This window comes from Plodia interpunctella, chromosome Z (assembly GCF_027563975.2).
Source record: "Plodia interpunctella isolate USDA-ARS_2022_Savannah chromosome Z, ilPloInte3.2, whole genome shotgun sequence".
NCBI classification, from domain to species: domain Eukaryota; kingdom Metazoa; phylum Arthropoda; class Insecta; order Lepidoptera; family Pyralidae; genus Plodia; species Plodia interpunctella.
Window position 1 is genome coordinate 11,373,560 of NC_071324.2, and position 24,103 is coordinate 11,397,662.

Below are 24,103 nucleotides of genomic sequence, written 5' to 3' on the forward strand. Positions count from 1 at the left end.
TAGCCCAAAGTCATTAATAAACCGAAAAATGTTTAAGTACGTATTTTTGAGCAATAGGCGCATACGTGGGTTCATTTAGGGCCCGACGGCTCACGTAGGCGCGTGGGACTGCGCCGCTCCTGTCGCCTTTCACCGCATTACGCAAACCGGCGACGTTCCCTTATAATTGTAATGGCCGACGACTTGTTCGAAACGAATCGCTAAAAAACTAGAACGATCCGCGAAAATGGCGGTCGGGCAAAAAGCGGATTGACCAAAAGCGGCGCGAGCGCCGCTACATCAGAGATGTTATTCTGAGACCAAGTGTCGCATAATTTATTGGTGGGAGGCGATAGGATTGTGGCGAACTAATCACTTAATCTCCCGTCCGCGACAGGTGCCGCCTAGTTCTTAATAGGCAAATCGTGTGCCTTATTTGTACTATGAAATTTTCACAAAAACTCCTACATGAGAACTCGGGGTTTTTGCTCGTCGCTTTGTGTTTATCGAGATAAATAAAGTGTAGTATTTGGGTAGTTCGTCACTTCGCACAATTTTAATATTTCTATAGTGATATCTTCACAGAAGTCAATTAGATCCCTGGATATTCTACTACTATTACAAATAATATAATAAAATAAAACATAAATAATTGCAATATTTATATTGTCTCCAGTGTGCTCGCTAGAGTCAGTACAAAACAGAAAACGTATATAAACGTACATTGAATAATTCGTTATTTATCACTATTCACGATGACTTGGCCTTTTACTTACAAGCTGTTAGATGACTGTACTGTACTTGTTAGCTGACTGATTGGGTTAAAAAAAAAATTATAAAAAATGGTGGTGCCGCCACAACGGCCAATCAGAATAGAATGTGTGGATGAAGTGATGTTGGCACATTTTCCCGTCAAAGAAACAATACAAGGAATAGCGATTGCCGGAGGCTACAAGTAAACCCGCTAAGAAAAACCTAGTTGTAATCGAAAATCAATTCGAAATCATTACTTGATTTAAATTCTTCCCTCAGACGCGACGCCGCGCCGCACGCCTTTATAATTTTATTCATAGTTCAATCATTATAATGTATCATTCTAAAAACAATTTATTTTGTTCTGCCCACTAAATGACAAATAACTATATCTACCGCCCTTATCCGGACAGAAGAAGATTTATATGTACATAGCGGGGAGCGAGCCGACAGTCTCTCATTTCGGTATCGGTTGACGTAGGGTGAGCACCCTCTGAAAACGGATACCTATAAAAAGTATAATTACCAACATACCTACTGCACATAAAGACGAGAAACCAAACACTCAAGTCGAGATTGCTATAAAAACTACACTCAAGGAATTTGTTATTAGGCATTTAGTTATACGAACGGTTTTGTAGGAAGTTTTAAAGTCTAGGGCGTTTTATAGTCTGATAAGTCGGCAGGCGTTTTACTGAGCATATTGTATTGTAACAGCTCAGTTTATTTTATAGTTCAATACTTAAAAGTGTTGAACGATCAAAAATACCGACCTATTGAAATATCAATACGGAAGAAATATATTTCATTAATTACATTTTTGACGTGTAAAATGTTTTTAACATTGTTTGGAAAGATACAGAATCTCTCTGATTGATTCGATGTTTAATTTGTTTTTTAAGGGTTAATCAAAACAATGGTAGGACTCGTACAATTCCACTGTTCCACTGTCTAATTAGATCTCGAAGATTAAAATTCTAATACGCTGGTATTAGACCGTTCTCATGGTAGACTTTCGTCAAGAAACAATGCGCTTTTTCCCCTGCAAGTCAAAATCAGTACATCACAATGGGTGCCGCTGTGCTGGATATCTCAACAATCCACAGCTGCAGTGTATGCACAGATTAATACTGCTATAACACGCGAAAAGCTAACAGTAGTTCCAGTGCTCTCAATATGTTGTATGCAGCTTTGATATAACTACTTTACTTATATATTAGCCATGGATATCTTATACTGAACACTCACAAAACATTGCACAAATGCCTGGGCCTAATTTGGACACTTTTTGGTAAAATACTTATTTGCGAGAACGAGAAAGGTTATACAACAAGGCAGATAATTTGCGAATAAAAATTAAGTAGAGTAGGTACCTACCTTACTAAATATTGTTTAAATTTTATTTCGCAACATTATTTCATAAACGACCTCGTTAAAAATGTTTATTACAAGATATAATTTGAACTTGTCCCGATACCTTTTACAGTTAATATAATCATAATTAACTTGGTAGAAAAAGTAGATAATACGTCTCCGAGAATATCATCACATCAGTATACATTGTTGCATGCACTCGCTGGCGAATAAATCAAACGTAATTGAATTAAAAATATGTTTACTTTAAGATAACAAGTGGACCGTCTCATAATAATTGATTTATCGCTAAGTAACGAAGAGAATACCGGCAGCCGAACACCCGAAACTGCTTGTCATTCGGACAAACGGCTCACTATAATTATATTGTCATTTTGTATTTTGAAAATCGAAGCGAACAGAAAATACTCGATGGTAAAACAAGATTATTCGTTATTCATAATCCGATTTAAACATACCTATACGAGTAAGTCCCGTGTATACTTACGGTACATGAATGTACAGGTTGATTAATAAAATCGGAACTGCATTATTGAAATGCACCGTGGAACTGCATCAGTGGACATCAATACAAATTTTAAAAAATTGGTAATGTGCGCCCTATTAAGTAACTTTATTTTCTGTATTATATAGTAATTGAGTTATTTAGTTAATGCGTTGATATTCCGTAGAATAAAGATTTTGTGCGTTATACGCACAGAATTTATTTTCCATAGCATAATACGTTATGTACAATGTACTAATTTAGCTTAGCTATTTTAAATATATTATAATGTGTTGCACTATCGTCATTTTGTGGTTATATCCTCAAGTATAGCGCCGGTCTCAAACGTCGGTTCATTGAAATGTAGCGAGCGGGTATGATGAACTTTGAATCCTGTCGGACACGCGAGCCAACACGTGAGAAACCTGTTTTTTTATTATTCTAGACCAGCCCTAGGTTGTTCATAGGTGTTTTTTAACCACCAGCCGCCTTTGACTTAATAAAATAATGGAATTTTAATTACACACACGAAACAGTAGCAAACAAACAATTCCGTTTTCATGTCGCATTAAAGTAACAACCGACAATTTTCTGCCGAAGCACTTATATGTATAACTACGTATATCTTTGGGGACTTTAATAGTTTCTGCAATCTATTATTAAATTATTAAGCATTTTGTTTTACTCGTATCAGTGTGTCTGGTATCGATATCGACTAAATCGTATTTGAAAAATATGGAAAAATTATTAGAATTAAGTTAGTTAATAATATTAGACTTTGTTAGACAAATTTTAAATATTTAAAATTTAAATATCTCAAATCAATAATGTATTAAAAAAAGTTATGACAATTTGTCGTTATTATTTCAATCACAAAGTAAGTAATATGTATTATAAATCAAAATGGATTGTAAAATTGATTGATATTTGTGTCCCTTAGATTACCAGGTTATTTGTAGTCATTTCGTGGAGACATGCAGATAGATAAACTGTTACTTTTAGCTCATATTTGATATTGGTATATTCGTTTTATGACCATGGCATTGGAAACTTATATTTTAAAAACTTGGAAACTGCATCCCGATTCTCGCGCAACGGTACTTAGTTCATTTTATAAATTTTCTTAAATATTTTTCGAATGCTTTGTGCAAATTCACAATCGAAAATTTCGATCGATGAGTTCGATTGAACTTTATCGATTGTAATTAGGAAACTAGGTTAGATGCTTCATAGACTGTAATTTCAGTAAATGCAAAAACTTTGTTAAATTTTCAAAGATAATTGGAGAAAATTGATAAAATGAACTTCGATCGGCCGCTGGTCTTTTGGTCATTTTTTATATCTGTTTTAGAAATACAATCATATGTTTCGTAGTTTTTTGACTAAATTACTTTTGATGTCAGAGGACTTTCGGTTTGTCAACGGAATTTCCCCAAATGATGATATAAAAAGGCACTGAGGAAGTGTCATATTTTTTTTCTGTGCATAAATTACGTAGCTTCCGGATCATTTGTTTAACTAATTTCCTAAACCAAGGAATAAAGTTGATGTAAGTACTGTGTAGAACCAACTAGTTCTATAAGCTCATATTTTAATAATTGGCGTAATTTAGTATGTCTGAAATTTTAATTAATAACTTTTTCAACTTGATTATTTTTTAAAAGTCAAGTATTGATTAATTTCGCTATATTTTTAGAAATCATCATAATCCGTTTGTATTTAAAGTGAAATTTAACCGTTGTATTTAAAGTGAAATTAATTGTATAATTGGAACTTTAATAAAATTCGAAAGGTCATTTAAGATAAGAAACAAAAGTGGACCTTAAGGAATACCACATTCTACATATCATGGTAGGGCATCGTGTTAAGATTTTTTCTCAATTAAATCAATGAATCAAATAAACTTCCCTGTTTCCCTTCAGTCTTATAATATCGTTTCCAAGTGCCTCATTAATTCAGGCAAGATTATGTACAATGAAAACTATTTTATAAGTAATTTAACTAGTAATTTGTTTAAACTTTTGCTTCGAAATAAAGTTTCCTAATTGGGAATATTGCATGTAATTGGAAATTATTTTTAAAAATTACAAAGATCACTAGAAACCGCCGGTAAGATACTTTTTCTTTTAATTTGTTTGTCTATTTAATTTAATTTGTCTCGAATATGTAGAACCGCGCAATTAGAGTTTGAAAACTCCTCGGCACCGAGAGGTGCGGAGTTAATAATTCAGTTAAGCAGCTGTTGAACCGCGTACCGAGCAATTTTTATGGCTTTCAATTAATTCCTTTGCTCCATTGACTTTGTAATTAGAGCAAAAAAATGTCTGCCCCCATTCTCAATACGGTCGATTCGTTTTCCATAATACCGTGTAATACTGTTTGCATACTCAACAATGTTACGCCTAGTTTCATTTAGATCTAATTAGCCTAGCTCAGGATTCAAATTTTAAATAATTCTTCCGTGGGTTTTCAACGTTCTTTTTTAATTTGGAGAGGAATTTTCGTCAGGGGCTGAGTGCACGGTGTCGGCGGACCGAGTGCTGGCGACCAGATAATCGGACAGGTTTCGATATCTCGACCAAAATAAAAAATTAACTTTATAAAAAACACACACACGGGAAGTCGCCGCTGATAATCTGGCGAGGTAAGTGCAGTTTTGACTTTAATGTGTTAATAAAATTGTAACCGTTTTGCCGGCGAAAAGTTGCGCGGGTATTGTATCAATATTGTTGGGGAACTCGTAAGTTGGCGGCGCGCTGACGAGCCGTATCAACACTCACGCATTAAATTGTGTCTGCTTGTGTTATGCTAAATATTTTGTGTCAGGAAAGTTATTGAGGTGCATTCTCACAATCTCTTTCATTATAAAATAAAAAAAGGGTAAATTGTGTATTTCGCACTGGCTCAGAGCAATTTATGGTGAGACTCACCGAGGTTGGCGGTCATGAGGTCCTGGTCTTTAGGCTTCTTTTTCCTGGGGCGGCCTTTCTGTCGCGGCGGCGGGGCGGCGGCTCCGTTGAAAAAGGCGCCTTTGGGAACGTCTGCCTCCACCCGGGAGAAGTCGGGGGAGGGGTAAGGGGGGTAATGCGGCCCGGGAGGGGGCCCGCCGTACGGCCCCGGGCACATCTGCGGAGGACCCGGAACTGCAATGTGGGGACCGTACTCCGGCATCGTTTCATAATGCAGCCTACAAACACAAAAATAGTGGATTATTTTACCTCATTAGCTTTTACGGAAATGCGGTGTAGATATTACGCAAAATGTGAAAAATTTCTATTCGGCTATTCCATGTGACCTTTGTTACTTCTGTCTATAGAAAAGAGAGTAAAACACGTCTTATTCCCATTTTAACTTCTTTCACATGCATAATAGAATGATTCGATCAGACCAACTAAAGACTAGACCAGACAAGTCTTAAAAACCATTTGTGACATGTATAACAAATCCATTTAAACAAACTAAAGTACCCTTATACCTGCAATAAACAGCTGAATCTCTGATTCCGAAGGTGTCTCCCTTGTTGAGGGGGGTGTTACACAGCGCGCAGGAGAAGCAATGCACGTGGAACACCAGGTCGCGCGCGCGCATCACCAACTCCATGGCCGATATAGCCGTGTTGCAGCGGGCACACCGCTTTGAACCGTATAACCTGCAACAAACGGTTCAATTTCCATTGTATGTATTGGTGGTAATATCTGGAATCTAAAATGGAGCTGAGAGAGTTTGTTATTCAAATCTTCGTTCCGAAGCAGGTACCAGAAGCGAAATGAACTAAACAAAGTGACGGTCAAAATTAACTGAGGTAAAAAAAGAACCGATCAGGTCGGATAAAATATTATCCAATAAGATAGCTAAAAGATGATTATGTAGCTATTGCTAAGTTGAACAGAAATTCCTAATGCTTTATCCAGGGTTTTCCTGTAATTTAAACGCCTCGATCAGACGGCAATTTTTGATATAATTATAAATAATAAAAAAACGAAGTACTTATAGATATCATGGGATATCGATCTTAAGTGTATTTATACAACACTCGCTTCCGCACCAAAGCATATCGCAACGAGTTGCATTATCACACATTTTATAACGTACTCTGTCACCTCCGGGTTTATAGCAACAACTATTTACGATCTAGCCACAAATTCCTACAACATAGCTCTCGTAAAACTCAAAAAAGTCGTCTCTTAGGTTAGTCTGGGCGATTTTAGTGGGTAATTAAAACCATCCGGCCAAGAGATGGCCGATAGTGGGTTCGAGACTCGAGTGAGACGTCCCAGCACTACCCAAAAAGTAAAGACACGTATGTACGCGTCTTTTCTTTTTATTACAATAAAACCTAGACAGAGGAAACATTATCATTATATATGTATATATATAATGATCATTATATATATACATATATGTATATATATACATATATACATACATATGTACATATATACATTATATATATACATATATAATGATAATGTTTCCTTTGTCTAGGTTTTATTGAAAAAAAAACCCCCGATTCTGTGAAAAATCAAGATATTTATTTTTCATAGGTAATTACAACATTTATAAAATGAATTAAGTTCACCATGAACAAAATGCACTCAACTGTGTAAAATCAAGAAAGAACATTGAAAGATCATAGTCCAAACATTCTTTAACTAATTTGTAATAATAATCTAAAAACTCGTCTTAATCTAACAAAAATAAATTCCGATTCTCCTTCATGACATGTATAGTCTGACAATGTCAGTACCATTTTTAAATTAAAGAAAATCCATGGAATTAGTAGTACTTAATAAATCCATGATAAAATCTTATAACCATAAAGGTTTTCTTTACACATATTGTAAAAAGAAGTCCCGCTGTCTTCTCGCTGTTTGTGTGAACGCGACAAACTCTAAAACTACGATTCGGATTTTTAACGGTTTTTACCAATAGTGCGATTGACGGAGCTTTTGGTGTTTAAATTTTAAATGGCTCGGGTATCCAACGAAGGCAGGACAGGACAGATAATTAATTACACTTACTGCTGTGACATATAGTTAAATAAGACCTTATCTTTACACTCGAAATTTAAAAAAAAATATAGATAAAAAATAAAAATAGAATTTATTGATACGTTATGTTGTTCAATCTCCAGAGAATACAATACATGATTATAATAACAAAGGTACAATACACCTAAAACGCTGTACGAATGTTGACCGCGCTCTGTCTCAGCTTTTTCCCTTGGCCTGATCGGTGTGGTCCGTTTCCATGAGTCCTATCACGATCAACTCTTGCAGACATTTTAAAAACACATTTTCTAAATCTTTATAAGGAATACCAATTTCGTCCGCAAGAATTTGTGACAAAACTATTTCGTTTGTGGACTAGGATGTTTACGTGTTTTCTTTAAAAATAAGGACAATAACTAATAACCTTGTTGTGCAAATTTTATTTTAAATGGAAATGTACCTATGTGAAGTAAGTTAAGATCCCTGCCAAAAGGACACGTGATTATTTTGAAATATTTAGCAAATGCAATTCCGGTTCCCACACGAAGCTAAAGCATTTCCTGGACTGTAATTTTCGAATACAAATTAAAGTTTCTCAAAACGCAATTATGATATATTTCTGTGTAAATGTTAGCGCGACCGAGGTGCACCCAAAGCAAATAATGTTAGCAGAATTTCATAATTGAAACATTTCGAATATTCTACGATGAACCGCTAAGTATCCATTGGAGTAAATAAGTAGTGCAGTTAAGTTAATTTTTCTATCCACTGCTTATTCTGAGAAGTATTGTCGTTCCCAGTGAGCGAAGTATGCAGTGCTAGCGGAGAGGAATCCGAAAAAGCAATAAAATTGTAATAAGGGTGTGTATTGACGTAAACATTCACACTACAATTTTAATTTTCCTTAGCAGCGCGTTCTTTACGTTCTAAATGGCTTGCTGAATCGCTTTTGTTGGCTTAATTGTGCCCTCATTAGGCCAAAAAACTGCTAACAGGTATGGCTTTCAGTTATTATTTTCTAAAACGCTGGAAGTAATAGGTATTTCTCTCAATTAAGGCATGCCACGGTACGGCGTAAACACAGCTATTCTTGTGTTTCTCGTTCAAGGCGATGAGCGTCTTCATACACTTAAATATATTATCCTAATATGTATTATAAAATGTAAAACGGAGTATCACAAAAACCATCAGAGTCGACACGCTAACTATAATGAAATTAAATGTGAAAGTGAGTTTGTTTGCTAAATTCCTTAATTCATACAGAAATGACCTAAAATAACTTGTTCAACTGGCTCTAGTAGCGTTAATTATGTAAATAAGGAAGTAGGTACGAATATAGTTTCTTGATACCGCCAACAGTGGGGCCGCAACCTCCGGCCAGCACTAGAATGAAGCGATCGAACCACGGCGTCGTGTTCGCGGTCACGAGCGATGCTATCTGCACTTGACCCACGCTCTATAATTCGCAGCACATCCCGGAGGTGAGAATTTGAATAGGGAGCGAAGGCCTTGCGATGTTCTCGAGTTTTTCGCTCGCTAATGAGTTGTTGAATAACACGAAAATCGAGTCAAGTTGAGATTGAAAATGAAAATATATCCTTTAAATTTAACATAACGAATAAGAAATTTGCATATAGGGACATCATACATTTTGAGTTAGCCCCAAAGTAAGTTCGAGAATGTATTATGGGATACTATCTCAGGTATACTATATACTCTATAACACTACTATAACACTACTACTATATACACATAGACACAAGGTAATCTTGAAAAGACCATTTTCAATCTTGACCAGACCGGGGACCTCGTCAATTAGGTACTCAAAAATTTTTTAAATCTAACTTAAACCCGTGATCAGAACGAACCTAATTTATTTATTTATTTATTAGGTACACAAAACAGTTTTACAACAAAAGTTAATATAAAAATAAACAATAGAAACATGGCCAGTTGCAAAACCAAAAACAAGTGTACTCAGCATGATTCACTTAAGTGTCGACAAATAAACATTATATAAACAAATAGGAGGTGAGTACTTAAGTACATAGTAACAATGTGAGGGCAAAAAATTTAGAGCATAAATAAAAAAATACTTAATCTTAGCTAAATCAAATGATTGATTTAAAAAATAGCGAGCCCATAGAAACAAAACTGTAAAAGTATATAAAATAAAACAATTATAATGAGTGGGTGATTATGACAGCAACCTACGGATATGGTTTACGAAGCTATTTATATATAGGTTATATTTACCTGCTCAGAGTTATATTTGACATGTAAAAGATTGTATTTTCGGCAAATTCTGAGAATCGGATTATGAGACGAAACTTTATTAATACACGCGGGTATGATGAAGGGGATAATGACGCGAACTGATCTAGTCTAATAATTATAAAGACAAAATTACATTTAGTCGAATGAAACCATAAAAAATTATACACCTAAACTCTCCTCAATAATCACACTATCTATTAGTGAAAACTGTACAAAAAAAAATCCGTCCGCCAGTTTTTGAGTTTATCGCGTTCAAACAGACAGACGTATGCCTCAGGGGGGGACTTCTTTTTATAACTTATACAGAAGTGGAATGAGGACAAAGATTAAATTCGCTTTAGTTGTAACGAGATGTAGGTAAAGATTACGCCCCACAAAATGTCCTATTTTACTTAGTCTCACACACACGAGAGCATATTCTGGTTAAATCTTACGATCAACTAGTTGTTTAAAACCCCGTTAATTACCTACGTATCGATATTATCTAACAATACGACAACAGCAATCTCGAGTCAGTCTAAATGCTAATGCTATTCTTTGCGCGTTCCGCCTAAACTCCGCGAACGCTTTCGTGTAGCTGATGGCATGATAACGAGGTTATTGTCTGTGTGTGTTTTCAACACTTAGAGTGGGTTGTGCCAGTTGACTTTGACGTTAACTTTAAACTGTGCAGAAAAACGCAAAGTACTCAATTTTGTCTTAACTCCGGTACCTAGGTCAAAGTCAACGACAAAATTGGCGGATGCAAACGTACTTTGCGTTTTTCCGGGCAGGTTAAAGTCAACGACAAAGTTGACTAGTGCTCTAAAATACTATTAATCCCAGTGTGTACGTACAGCTAACATGATTTAGGTAGAATGAAAAATATTTTAAAACAACGAGGGTTACCTGTTCGAAAACTTGTTTTCGATGTAGATAATTCGAACAAATAAATTGAACACGGTCGTATTTTACTGATAAAATACAATGAATTTCCAATTCACAATAAATGTCAGCAAGGTACTCCAAATATAAGTATTTTTGGTGCGTAACCCACAATTAATTAAATATAATCTGGTGATAGAATACACAAAACTATATCCAGAGGCAAAATAGAAAAGTGGCAAAACAAAGAAAAGCTGGTTTGATGTCGTAAAGGATGATATGCGTGCCAATAGTCTGACAACTAAGGTTACCGAAGACTATGCGAGAAAAATACAAAAACTAGGAAAGCTAATCCTTGACTCCGACGCTCTATGTCGGGGGAAGAGAGGGAGAGAGAGGGAGAGAGAGAGAGAGAGAGAGAGAGAGAGAGAGAGAGAGAGAGAGAGAGAGAGAGAGAGAGAGACAGTATTCGTGTATCCGTTCATACGGCTTTTTATCACGTTTGCGAAAAGTTCTTGCATGTACCGTTAATCTGAATTTACATTCACCAACACACCACTATTCTTTGTTGTTATGGTATTGTAGAACCCTTATCCTTACTTATATTTATAAAAATATCGTTGAGGTCGCGTCGATCTGTATGAACGCGATAAACTCAAAAACTACCGGACGAATTTTTATACGGTTTTTACCTATCATGTGTGATTCCTGCCTTTTCTTCTCCATGTCCGCTAATAATAGTCCTTAACAACATCTGTCGAGCATTTCAATTAGATTTAACGACTGTCATTATGATGTACTGAATATTTAAGTAAATAATTAACACACACGCAATGTTTAAATTTGAAACTTTCAGAATAAGGTCATTATCATGTCACAGGTGATAATGGATAAAATTAACAATGTTTTATAATATATACTTACGTGGCAATGCCGCCAGCATTTTGGGCTCCTTGCACCAGAAACTTCATATAAAGGATTCTAATTTTTGTTTAGTGTTGTGCTTTTTAGTTAATATTTAGTAAGTAATTTTTTTTTACCAAAAACAAGACCATAAAAGTGTTATCTAAATTCGAAACTATTTTTTTATTTTAATACTTAGGTCCAAAACTTCATTTGTTCGTAAGTTAAGTAAAAATTACTAACGCTTTTCCCCTCCGCAACGATCGATCTACTTTCCCGTTAGGTCTATTTTTTTGAAGATTTCCCATGACCATGCATAATTAAAATCGTCTCGAAAGCACTCCGTCGACATTTTGCAAGTGAATATTAAGCGACAAAATTTAATTATGTCCAATTCAAAAAACGTTGACTTTAACATCACATTCTTCGCAGTACAGCTTATATATGAATGACATAATGATAACCTGAGGTCACTCACAAATTAACTCGCCAAGCAAACAAATTAAAAAGGGCTGCAATAGGCGTGTCAGCTTAACGAGCGAACGTTCGGAACCGAAACCGAAAACCAAAATGAGACCGCGTCTCTCATGCAAGAAAAACAGCGATTAGCCACGCTCGCTCCAACAATGGCGCGGCAGTTTTTATTTGACAATAATCTGTTACGCCAAAGGAATATAACACGCCAATTCGTGCTATAATGGCTGCATATCGGTATTTTGATACCCATTCTTTTGGTATCATTTTGCCAGAAGTCAAGCAAAAAAATTTATTCGGTTTCTGTTTTGGTTTGCGATAAATTTCATTTCAAGATTTCATAAATTCTATTTTAATGAAGATAATTCAACTCGTAAATCAACATTTTTAACATACCTAATATCTCTCATAACTTTTTATATTTTCTATGAAACGGGTAACAAAAAAGACATTTTGCCACGCGTAGTTGCGCAAATGGCATCGAATACATAATGGAACAGTTGAAATCTACCCGTAACAGGTGTATGATAATGCGATTGTAACGAGCCGCTCCGTATTAAGGATATTATGAAAAAATATATAAATGTTGACAGACCCTTCATTCCATGTATGTCGCTAAAAATTAATACATGTTGACTTTTAAACAAAATGTAATGTATGTAAATACTGAGCTCTTGTTAAATTCTAAATTAAAAAGTATATGTATCGAATTATTCACCAAAATGTAATTTTATTTTTGATGCTGGCTTTTATTGCCCGAAGAGCTTGTTGCATTCAACAAGTAACACAACCACCACCTTTCTGTCACTGGACCCGAACGGACAGTATTTGTACTTTCAGTGCTTCTAGAACTCCCGATTCCATCTTATACATGAAGATACCGTTAAATGTTGTAAAACCTACGATATTTGTTCCTGCTAATGAATTATGGTTAATAGTTAAAATTAAAATGAATGCGGATGCAAAACCCTTTACAAAGAAATAGGAACGAGGAAATGTCGCCAGCCTTCTGGGAATTTTACCGCACGATAACGGCGATTTAGTATTATTTTTTTTATTTCAATAGTATTTATTATTTTAGTATTAATTTTTAATTTTAACTTATAGTAATTATGTTGTAAATGCTTTTATTATTTTAGTATATATTAGTCGTGCAGTCTCATAAATTACATTCTGATTATGATTTGTTACTCCAACGCAAAATCCATCAGACGGATTAAACCTGGAATGGCATATAAAGTCCCGGACGCAAGCAATGATAGTTCTGACAAAAAGGGTTACCTAATTAACATAAACCTAACAGGTTTTAAGATTCTATGATTACTGTCTCCAAACATAAGCTAGACTAAGAGAAAAGTAACAAAATATCCTTTTCCGGAAAAATAGATCTGGCAAAGCGTTCGTCCCAAATTCCTAGCGGAGCGCACGACAAATGGCTCAGCGGCGTCGCTGGGAGATTGATAGGGCGTCACCGATAGATGGCGTTGGTCGTTAATTAACACCGCGCAACTTTGAGGTTCACTCTGTCACGCTTTGCACGCCAATCGCCCGAAACTTGTCCCCTACTACTGAAACAAGTCACTAATCAGAGGGAAACAAGAATTGGAAGACATTTGTTATGTCACGTATTGATTAATCATTACAAATATAATCCGCCCGATGACACGACGAGTAAAAAATGAACACGGAGTGATACCAGAACCAAATACTACATATTAGAAACCATCATTGTCAGCCATCTTAACGTCCCATTGGGGCACTGGCTTTCGTTTAATATTTCTAACACCCATTTGCTTAAAAGCACGGCCTTACTGCTCGCAACATTGCAGAGCGTCGACGTGCGTCTTTATCAAACCTATAAGTAAAATAACGAAGCTGCAACGCTGCGTCGACGCAACGAAGTACGACAGAGCAGTGACACTTCTAACAAATCTGTCAATGGTACGTGTAAAACAGTTCGACAAAGTTTCGAGTTTTCATGGTAGTGGTTGGTGTGGACTGATTTATTCTTAGCATCATAATTTTAGACGGCATAGCTAAATTAGAATGAATTGATGGTGCATTTTACCTGACTCAGTCGAGGTTAACAGTGGTATAAATAGACCACTTTCAGTCAAGCGTTTGGGAAATAACTTCACACATTTAAACCACGACCATTTCACTATTATGTGACGAGATTTTCAAGAGTAAGAGTATGAATTTCTATACGAAGTTTGTGAGTTTCATAAGATATTTGTGCAAACCAACAGGTACCTAATTAATTCAGTGGTGCAGTTCAGTAATGCAGTGGTGCAGCCCCTAAACTGTCAAAAGCTGCAAAAACATATACTTATCGAAATAAGTAACTTTTGTATTCTAGTAATCATTGCTACAAGTTTTTATATTCACACGGCATGGCCTGGCACTTTTATCATTAAAAGTACCTACCACTTTATTAAGTACATCCACATTTCATAAATGAATAAGTTATAATAAATTCTAACAATAACCTAAATATTGACTGAAGCTATAAATTGCCCGCAAATCTATATATAACCAAATCATAAATATACAGGTTTTAGTTATTAATTTTAAATTATAACGGTGTCATAATTTCAATAATATATATTCATCACTTTGATACATTTATAGAACCTATACTTTCCTACTAATATTATAAATGCGAAAGATTGTGAGGATATATGTGTGTATGTAAATGGAAAATCAACTAGGCCGATTGTTATGAAATTTGATACACGGGTAGAATACAACCTGGAATAACACATAGGGTACTTTTTATCCCAAAATTCCCACGGGAGCAAAGTCCCGGAGCGCAATTAGTTCCTGTATAAATTTCCCATATAAAAAACATTAATTATACGATAAAGTTATCGCACATTTCACGCCTACAAATATTCCAGTTACAAAATTAAAATATCAATTGAATACTTCGTCCCTAGATAGATTATCCGCGTCATTGAGCGTTTGCGCGGAAAAACCTATTACGAGTGGAAAAAAAACATCGTCATACATCGGCCATTAATAGGCAGAGCTGGCTGCAGCGGTCGGCAATAGGCAGAGCTGCATATGTTGCATTGCGAGCTAATATAGCGGCGAATATTACGTCAATGTGTTTTTACCCCACAACACTAATGGCAGGCAGAGCGACAGAGACGCAAGACGTGACTACTGACTACATACAAGTATTTTTAATTTCTTTATTTACTACATTTTTTTAAAGACGATAACATTAACCACCCTCGCATTTTTGTCAATTTATTTAATTTTTATGCGAAAAAAAGAATACAGATTTGCAACAATAGACAAAGAATTTTTATAGAAAGAAAGTTTAAGTATTAAACAAAGTGGTCACAGTAAACTAAACGGATTTTATAGCCGCCATTTTTGATTTAGTCAACTGTAATGTGTATTTAAATTGTGTAATGGAAAACTATCATACTTTCTAATAAAAATATTTATCCGATGTGGCATAACCTGTTCAAAAATTTAATTTTAAGTAATAAAAGAAATTGTGAAGATACATGGGAAGATAAAAATGTGTTGGTGGCGCTTTTGGCAAAATTGAAGTCTGCGAGTACAGCGCCTTAAGTTGCGTAAGTAAATTATTACGCTTAATTTATGCTGAATAACTGTTCAAATGCGTGTCTTACTACGCTCAATGTTACGAACATATGTCCTACACAGCTATGTACAATAATGCAAATATATATATTTACATCCTGATTTACATAACGCAAAGGAGTATTATGTATAATCATCACTACACAATAATAAAACAAAGTCGTTTTCCACTGTCTGTCATGTATGCTTAAATCTTTAAAACTACGCAACGAATTTTGATGCGGCTTTTTAAATAGATAGTGTGATTCCTGAGGAAGGTTTAAGTGTATAAATAATATATTACGGTTTAGCGGAGCCCAGATGGGATGCTAGTAATAAATAAATTTGATGAATATTCATCTAATCTATTTTGTAAGGAAAGGATTGACGCGTGTCGATTTTGTAACATTATGGAAAATAATTTCTATAATTTAACAAGTGTCAATAAGATATTCATAAGTACTAATTATATGTTAAAAATTAACATAATTGGATTAAAAATGAAGTAGACAGCTGAAGTTATCAATTATAACAATTTTACTAATGCATATGCAACTTCAGATAAGACGAAACCAATTTAAACTTATTCCGTTTGTCAGAAGGTTAATTAAATGGATAAATAATAAAAATTATATAATTCGAAAAACTCGACTCGTTCAATGTCATTACAATTAATCAGTTTAATTAATTACAATCGTACGAAAATCATACCTCTCCCGCATTTTCGGTGAGTCACAGATTAAAAAATGACGCTCCTGTAGTTGCCATCTATTTTTCTATATCATCTGTGACAGCCGTGGTCACTCTATGCCTGACAGATAACAAGTGGCACGATGGACCCGCGAGATTAGGTCCCCGCTCCATCACAAGGTTATCGGAATGGAGACACACGTGTGAACAGTCCTTTACTTTGTATGTCTGACTGATTACGTGATCTCATCTATTAAAATGTATTTGAACCGTTGGAGAAAAAGAGAAATCTCTTTAAAATCAAGTTTCCAATACAACGTTCAACTAACGTATATAGGGGTCACATTTAGTTTGAAGTAGCTGATGCCTGCGACTTCTTTCGCGTGAACTCTTTATCATAAATCAAGAATCTAATCGAAAGTAAGAATGTTCGCTACTCAGATGACATAACAAATGGATGGCACAATATTTTTCTCTTAAAAAAAAAACTTCATTATTTATTATGAATTGAAGTATATTATTTTGATCTATCATCAGAGTTCAACGCACATTCATGTACCTGTGTGTGAAGATTAAAAGCGAAATAGGTCGATACGTCTTCATACGGGACCCGTATCTCGACTAACGGCTCTCGACAATTACCAAGATATCAGCGTCGTAAATGGAAACGAATTAAAAAAAAAAGCGTAAATCTCGAATTTGTCATTCGGGTTTTACAATGCCTATTAAATTTTATCTAAATGTATATTTTATTTGTCCGTTTGTTTCCTACTGTTTTAAATTTTTATTGCACTGTCGTCGATAATATTGAAAGACTTTCATAAAAGCTTGTTTATTGCCGCTGGTTGGCTCCGTTTGGATGATAAAACGTGGCTGGCCGGCATCAACACGTGGCCGAATGGATCGAAAGCGATCCTGGTTTTCGATTGATTCTGTTACGTGTTGATGGCGGACCATGAACTATATATTTGATTTGTATCGTACTAGCTGCACACGGGGGCTTCGCTCCCGTGGGAATTTTGGGATAAAAAGCCCTATGTGCTATTGCAGGTTGTATTCTACCCGTGTACCAAACTTCGTAACAATCCGTCCAGTAGATATTGCGTGAAAGAGAAACATACACACATACATCCTCACAAACTTTCGTATTTATAATATTTGTAGGGTTAACTACCTGTTTTCCGCAGCTTCGCCCGCTTACAAAATGATAATGTTAGTAAATATTATTTTTATAACGTAACTAGCGGACCGAACATATGAAATATTTCTCAAGAATCACAACTATCAATCGGTGAAAACCGCATGAAAATCAGTGCAGTAGTTTTTGACTTTATGGGAAATAATAGACAGACAGACGCGGCAGAGGAGGCTTTTTTGTAACAAGTAAGGATGTAAGTATGTATATTTCGAAAGTGTTCTAATGTAGACGATATTATAGGTGATATAGTTTGCGGTAAAAATAAATATAAATGTTTGTATGTTTCAATATATAAATTTGCATAACCCACAAAACGCCATAATTATTTGACTATAACTCTTTAATAATTAAATTTTACTTAATTTCTAAGTAGAATCCGTTCATGACTTCGATAGATATTACAAAAGAACTAATTTTTGTCTTGTTCTAATTAAATTGGAGTTGTGAACTGTTGTGTCAGTGTTGGAAACTATTATGACAAATAAATTGTAGGACCAAGGACCAATAATAAAAACCGTGCTCAATAATAAAACCGTGCTATATTAACTTCCATATTTTTAATGTTTATGTCAGCTTATTTATATAAAAACACACTACAGAAATGACTACAGAAGCAGCTGTCATGTATAACTATTCCACGACTATTAGAAATACAAAAACTATTGTCCGAGCAAAAGTTGAAACACAAATAAAATATTTTTTTCACCGGCCCAAGCGCAAGCCAAACAAAACCAGGAAGTACGAAAGTATCAATGCGCAATGGAGCAAGCACCCGCGAGTATAGAGTTACCAAAATCGCGACAAATTGTGAATATTGTGATGTCTGTGGGGTGCGCTTGCGCAGCGGGGAGGCGTGCGTTGTGTTTGCAAATAAACAGCCGGCGGGGTCGCGGTCGGGGGTCGCGGGCAGGCGGAGCCGCGCGGCACAATGGGGCCAGCGTGACGTCGTACAACCAGAATACTACCGCTGTTGTTTCTCACGTGAAACGGATATTTCAAATCTCATTGCGTATACGAAAGGGTTGGGACGTATAAATGACTAGATGTTGTCCGTTCCGTGGAAATTTTGAGATAAAATATAGCCTATAGCAATCTTGCATAATGTAACTTTCTAATGGTGAACGAATTTTTTAAATCGGATCGGTAGTTTCGGGGTTTACCCGCCTCAAAAATACAAACTCAATATTTTTATTGCATACTATAAAGTTGACATGGTGTTAAAAATTATATAAAAAAGCATATTTATGGACCCCGGCGGGCACAGCGGCTTGAATGAGAGCAAGATGAGAGGAGGTCGCACTCAAAATTAATGTTTATAAGTAAATACTGTAAATTACGGACTCAATTCAATTTAAATTCATAGAACAATCAGTTAAAATTTAATATTCATATTATTACTATTTAAAATTTCTGTCTAATGTATATACCTACTTACATAGTCACAAACGCTTACCTCTTTATAATAATTGTATACATAGTATATATATATATATATATATATATATATATATATATATATATATATATATATATATATATATATATATATATATATGCAATATAGAAATATGCAATCGTTCAGTATCTGTCTTGATATGCTAATTGGGAAGCACGTGGCATGTGGCTGATTTCAATTTTGCATGAACATTGCCCGTTTAAGGTGATAGTAGATGTCACTGCAAGGGTGATAAGAAAGTGATTTTTGTTTAAATTTAAAATGTGGTGCATTTTGGTAAAAAGAACTTAAAAGTAATAATTGTGTGTTAATATGGATGAATAACGAATTTTGAATTTTAATATTTTATTTAATTGATTAAGTATTCAATTTGTTATGATTTGTTACAGTTTCAAACTATTGAGCTAAATTAGGAGACTAATACTTACTGACGTTTATCAAAGTGAATACTTACGTATTATAAAAGAGAAGTCGCGTCTGTTTGTATGCACGCGAGAAACTCAAAGATAGATTTTGTACGCTTTTCACCAATAGATAGTGTAATACTTGAGGAAGGTGTATGTGAATAATTTATTATGGTTTTACCAGAGCATAAACTGACGGTGGATTTTATCTACTAACTTTTAAAATCGTAATTATCTGTAATTTTTAAATCGATATAAGCAAATTTAAAAACGATTACAATTTCAACTGGACATTTGATGTTTATAAAACGCTTTAAAATTAAACAATTGTTAACAATATTTCCATTTATACTAAGACCCACTTAACTCAAACGAAACAATAAAACAAACGAACAAACAACGTAACAAAACAGCCCCAGTGAACCAACAATCGATTGAATCGACCACTCGAGAACAACTCGAATAATAATCGAAACCGACTTATTTATTTACGCACAAGGGCTGTCCACCCTTGCACTTAATGTCAACAGGGCAAATAAAAAAAAAACATATTGAGATGTCATCATTAAGACACAAAGTGATTTGGGATTTTTAAATGGCCTAACATATTGTCCTAAGCAATGTTAAGTCAAGTAATTATTTTACTACTAAGAGCCCGTCTATTAATCCTAGCAGGCTGTATCTACCCCACCTTCGATATAGATGTGAAAATACAATTAGTGTAACATATAGTTCCAAGTCGTTAGTTGATTATTGAAATACCTGTCCACGTTTTCCTTTTGCTGTTAGTAAGAAAAAAAAAACATTGTGACCAATTTACAAAACTCTACATCAAAACGTGACGAATTTATACTGTAAGAACATTGAGATGTGGACAAATTTACAGACTTTATTTCAGTGACGAATTAACTTTGTGGCAAATGAACAACAACCCTTGGAACAAGTTGCAGAATGGGAAATATTTTAAAAAGTATAATACACTTTTTTTACCCTAGAATAATAACACGTCATATGATAACGCCCATGGATATCGTACGAGGCGACTAAGGGACACGTAGCCATTAAAACACTTTCGAAATAATTTCGAATATTAAAATATAATTTCTCTAAGATTGCGTTTCGTTTCTTGGATGGAAATTTAAGGGACGAAAATTAAGGGAACGAAAAGCCTGGCTCGTAGGCTTTTCTTGCTCGTTGCTTTTATAAATACATAAGAAGGAAGTATCAAGTCGTATTTATTTAGCGGGCTAGCTATACCTAGCGAGGTTCCCACGGGAGCAACCCCCAGGACGCAGCTAATATAAAACTAAAAACGTGCATTTTTACAAAACTTTATTTATATTTTAATTAAATGTTCCATTTATTCCAACTGAAATATAATTAGATTTTAATTGGATACGGAAAATAAATGTCATTTGTACTAAGTACCTGGTTAAGGAATATTAACTGAACTTTACGATGTGATTTCTTTGCACATTAATAATAGCAAAGTTATGGGAGGAACAGGGAGTTTTTATAATATTCATTATAAAAATATAGTAAATAATTATATAAAAATTCATTAAACATTATTTTAGTATCGCAATTAACATGAATGAATTAATAAATGGTTTAATTTACAGTAATTGTGCTTTCGAGAGTCTCAACTAGATATGATTTAGTGGTCGTCTCATTTTGCGTTCTTATATGTTAACATAAGAAATGATTATGATATTTCTACTAAAAATATATTTTTCTGTCATATGTGAATAGTACCAAAAAAGCTGCAGATTTTTGGGGTAAAAAAACCTTTTTGACAAAAGACTTTTCTCGGGAATGCGCCAAAGTATAATGTTGAAATTTATATCAAATCACGAAGGAATCTAGAAAGGGTTTATAATACAGATAAAAGGTAAACTCAGAAACGTGGTAATTTATAGCTACTAAATAGAAACCATGGCAACCTTACTTATTTGTATTTCATTTCTTACAAAACAAAAGCATACGCCACATATGATGTAAGTTTGTCAACTTTTATAAATACACATATTATTTCAAATATGTTTTTTTACTTGTCAAAAACAAAAAATAACTATCATAAAGTTAAACTAAAAAAAATATATTTTATTATCAAACTAAAAGTTTACGATGAGTAAGGAAATCATCGTAAACTTTAATTTTTAGTTTCAATTTTGGGGATATTTTGCCTCTGTCCTCAGACGCAAATATTCCGGTAAAGATTCAACTTGAACACTTTTTCGTCGAGGGTTAAAATTATATTTAATTCCATCCTTATATTCTGCTTTTTTCATGCCGCCAGCCCCACGGTTGGGCTACACACGCGTCGGTAAGCAGCCGATTGTGCTGGATGCATACAAGCTCTTTGAAGCGATAAATCGTATTATTTTGCTAGTTTCGTGCTTTTTGCCCACAAAAGACTATATTTGAATATGTTTGAGCGAGGGAATACCCGGGTCGGCGGCGTTGTTCTAGAGTACCAATACATACTACTACTAATATTATAAAGGCGAACGTCTGTCTGTCTGTGTATTTCGCTTTCACGTCTAAATCGCTAGACCGATGTTGATGAAATTAGGAATGCATACAGTTAAAGAAGTCTATTCAAACATAGGCTACTTTTTTCAAAAATCAATCCCCAAATGACTATTCGAAATGTTGTATGAAAATCATATTTATTCCGCTTTCGCACAGAAATTCACGATTCCAAGACGCGGGCAAAAATTAATATTAACATAGGTTTTCTGCTGCTATAGGTTTTACATCCGTAGTTTGGACTTTCTTGATTCCCCCTTTTCAGACGTGCTTACCCCAATGCACTTTGATATTATTTCTGTTTATTATTAAGACATGACTAAACCATCCTAACCTGTTTCTCTTTGATTTCGTCCGTCTATTGCCACATGTTGGTGCTTTGCTACAGACTGCACTAAGTTCATTTTAACGTATTAAAATAATGTAATGTAAGATGTATGATAATAAATAAAATAAAAAATAATAAAATATTTGCCAGTTTTATGGCTATAATAGTCATTTCGTGTAGCGTGCGTCACGTGCGTTATTCTTATTCCACACATCAATTTATATTCCATGCAGTTTCCTTATTCTTGCGTCACTATTATTGACCTTTTTTTGGTCAGCCAATAATCTAAAGGTCCGTTCACATAGGGACATATAATTAATTAATAATTAATAGTGCAATATCAGTAATCTTACCTCCAAGCAGCAGAATCGGCGGCAAGCGAATTGTGTGCTTATTAAAAATAATATTTAAATTTTATGTTAGTAAAATCGTCTAAAATTTCGAAGCTAGCTATAAAAAGGGATATTATACAACACGAACAAAAAGAGTGTAACAAGGGCGACGTTATTGTGCCCGACGACAGCACAAAATATAGACGTCTAAGCCACAATAGGAGAAACCACACAATAATAATTGACATCGCTCGTTTGTCAAGCTTCCCTGGTGGCTTCGACCAAAACCAGTCTTTATTGCGTAGTCGTATGATTTATTTTCAAAAGACACACTAAAGGACCCCATGGGCCATCTGCCCTAACAAAGAATTTGTAGGTCAAATGTTTTGTAAACAATATTTGTGCGGTTTTCGGTTACACTTCCGTTTTCTTAGCTCCAAAGTGCGTGTACCGATTGGCTTATAAAAAATGATTGTAAATATTAAAATTATTTTTGTATACTTACTTGAAATATTCATATTATTTATTCGCCAACCAAGAATTCAATATTAATTTCAAAGTTAATCCTGTACAAATTGAAGAGCATTATTTGAACACATACCTATTTGCACGATTTATCGTAAACGACCGTAACTTAACCTAAAGTGGGCAAAAAACATTCTGCGTACTGAGAGCTTCACCGTATCACATATCGTCATAAAAATGGCACTACGTCAGCACGTCAGACAGATCATGCAATGTGCATGTGTCGTATTCGAGATAACACATGGAACTTCATAGAAGTACCGAACTACTTCTGTAGCACCAGAATAACTACAGTACAGAATGTACACTTCTGTATATTTAGATTTATTAATTTTATACAATATGTTTCACATATTTTTTAAAATAATATTTCGGCGGTATCCTGCGAGCCATTATAAAATAAATTATTTGATTTACTACAATAAATCCTTATCGATTTATTTTATAGGGTTCTATTTCAGTTCTATTTTCGCGATCATAAGGACGAAAAATTAAAGATAAAAAAAAACTTAGATAAAAATATTTTAAAGTTTTCAACCAAAAATGTTAAATTTGTATTTTAATAAAAGCCATTTTTTACCAACCTGAAGGTAACGATCAGTTGCATTTTTAATACACTATTAGTCATGAATCTCTCAACTTAAAATAGAAAGTAGAATGAGTGGATTACTACTTCTACTTGGTTGTAGATATAAAAAAAATACAGTCGTTACATCTGTGGCATAATTTAGTGTGTTTTGTGATCTATTCTATGATTATGTAGCGTCTACAGGCGTACGCCGAGATAACCTATAAGAGGTCATTAGTCTATACTAGATCATGACGACTACTAAATCAATATATTCTTCATTCGTATTTCTCATGGCTGAGGGTCGAGATCATTACGTAGAATTCAAACGCACACATCAAATTTCTTGACACTATTCATGGAGTGGTTTG

The 24,103-nt window shown here is 34.6% G+C and overlaps 1 protein-coding gene across 3 annotated transcripts in view; it reads right to left on the bottom strand.

The window, feature by feature from the left end:
- Positions 1–24,103, bottom strand: part of LOC128682992 (protein apterous-like) — an 81,848-nt gene that overhangs the window by 26,255 nt on the left and 31,490 nt on the right. For all 3 annotated transcript variants that reach the window (XM_053768102.2, XM_053768101.2, XM_053768100.1), the window contains exons 3-4: positions 6,066–6,239; positions 5,521–5,777 (exon numbers count right to left, since the gene is read on the bottom strand). In XM_053768102.2, coding sequence (XP_053624077.1) covers positions 5,521–5,777; positions 6,066–6,239 — 431 coding nt within the window. The remainder of the gene's footprint in view (positions 1–5,520; positions 5,778–6,065; positions 6,240–24,103) is intronic.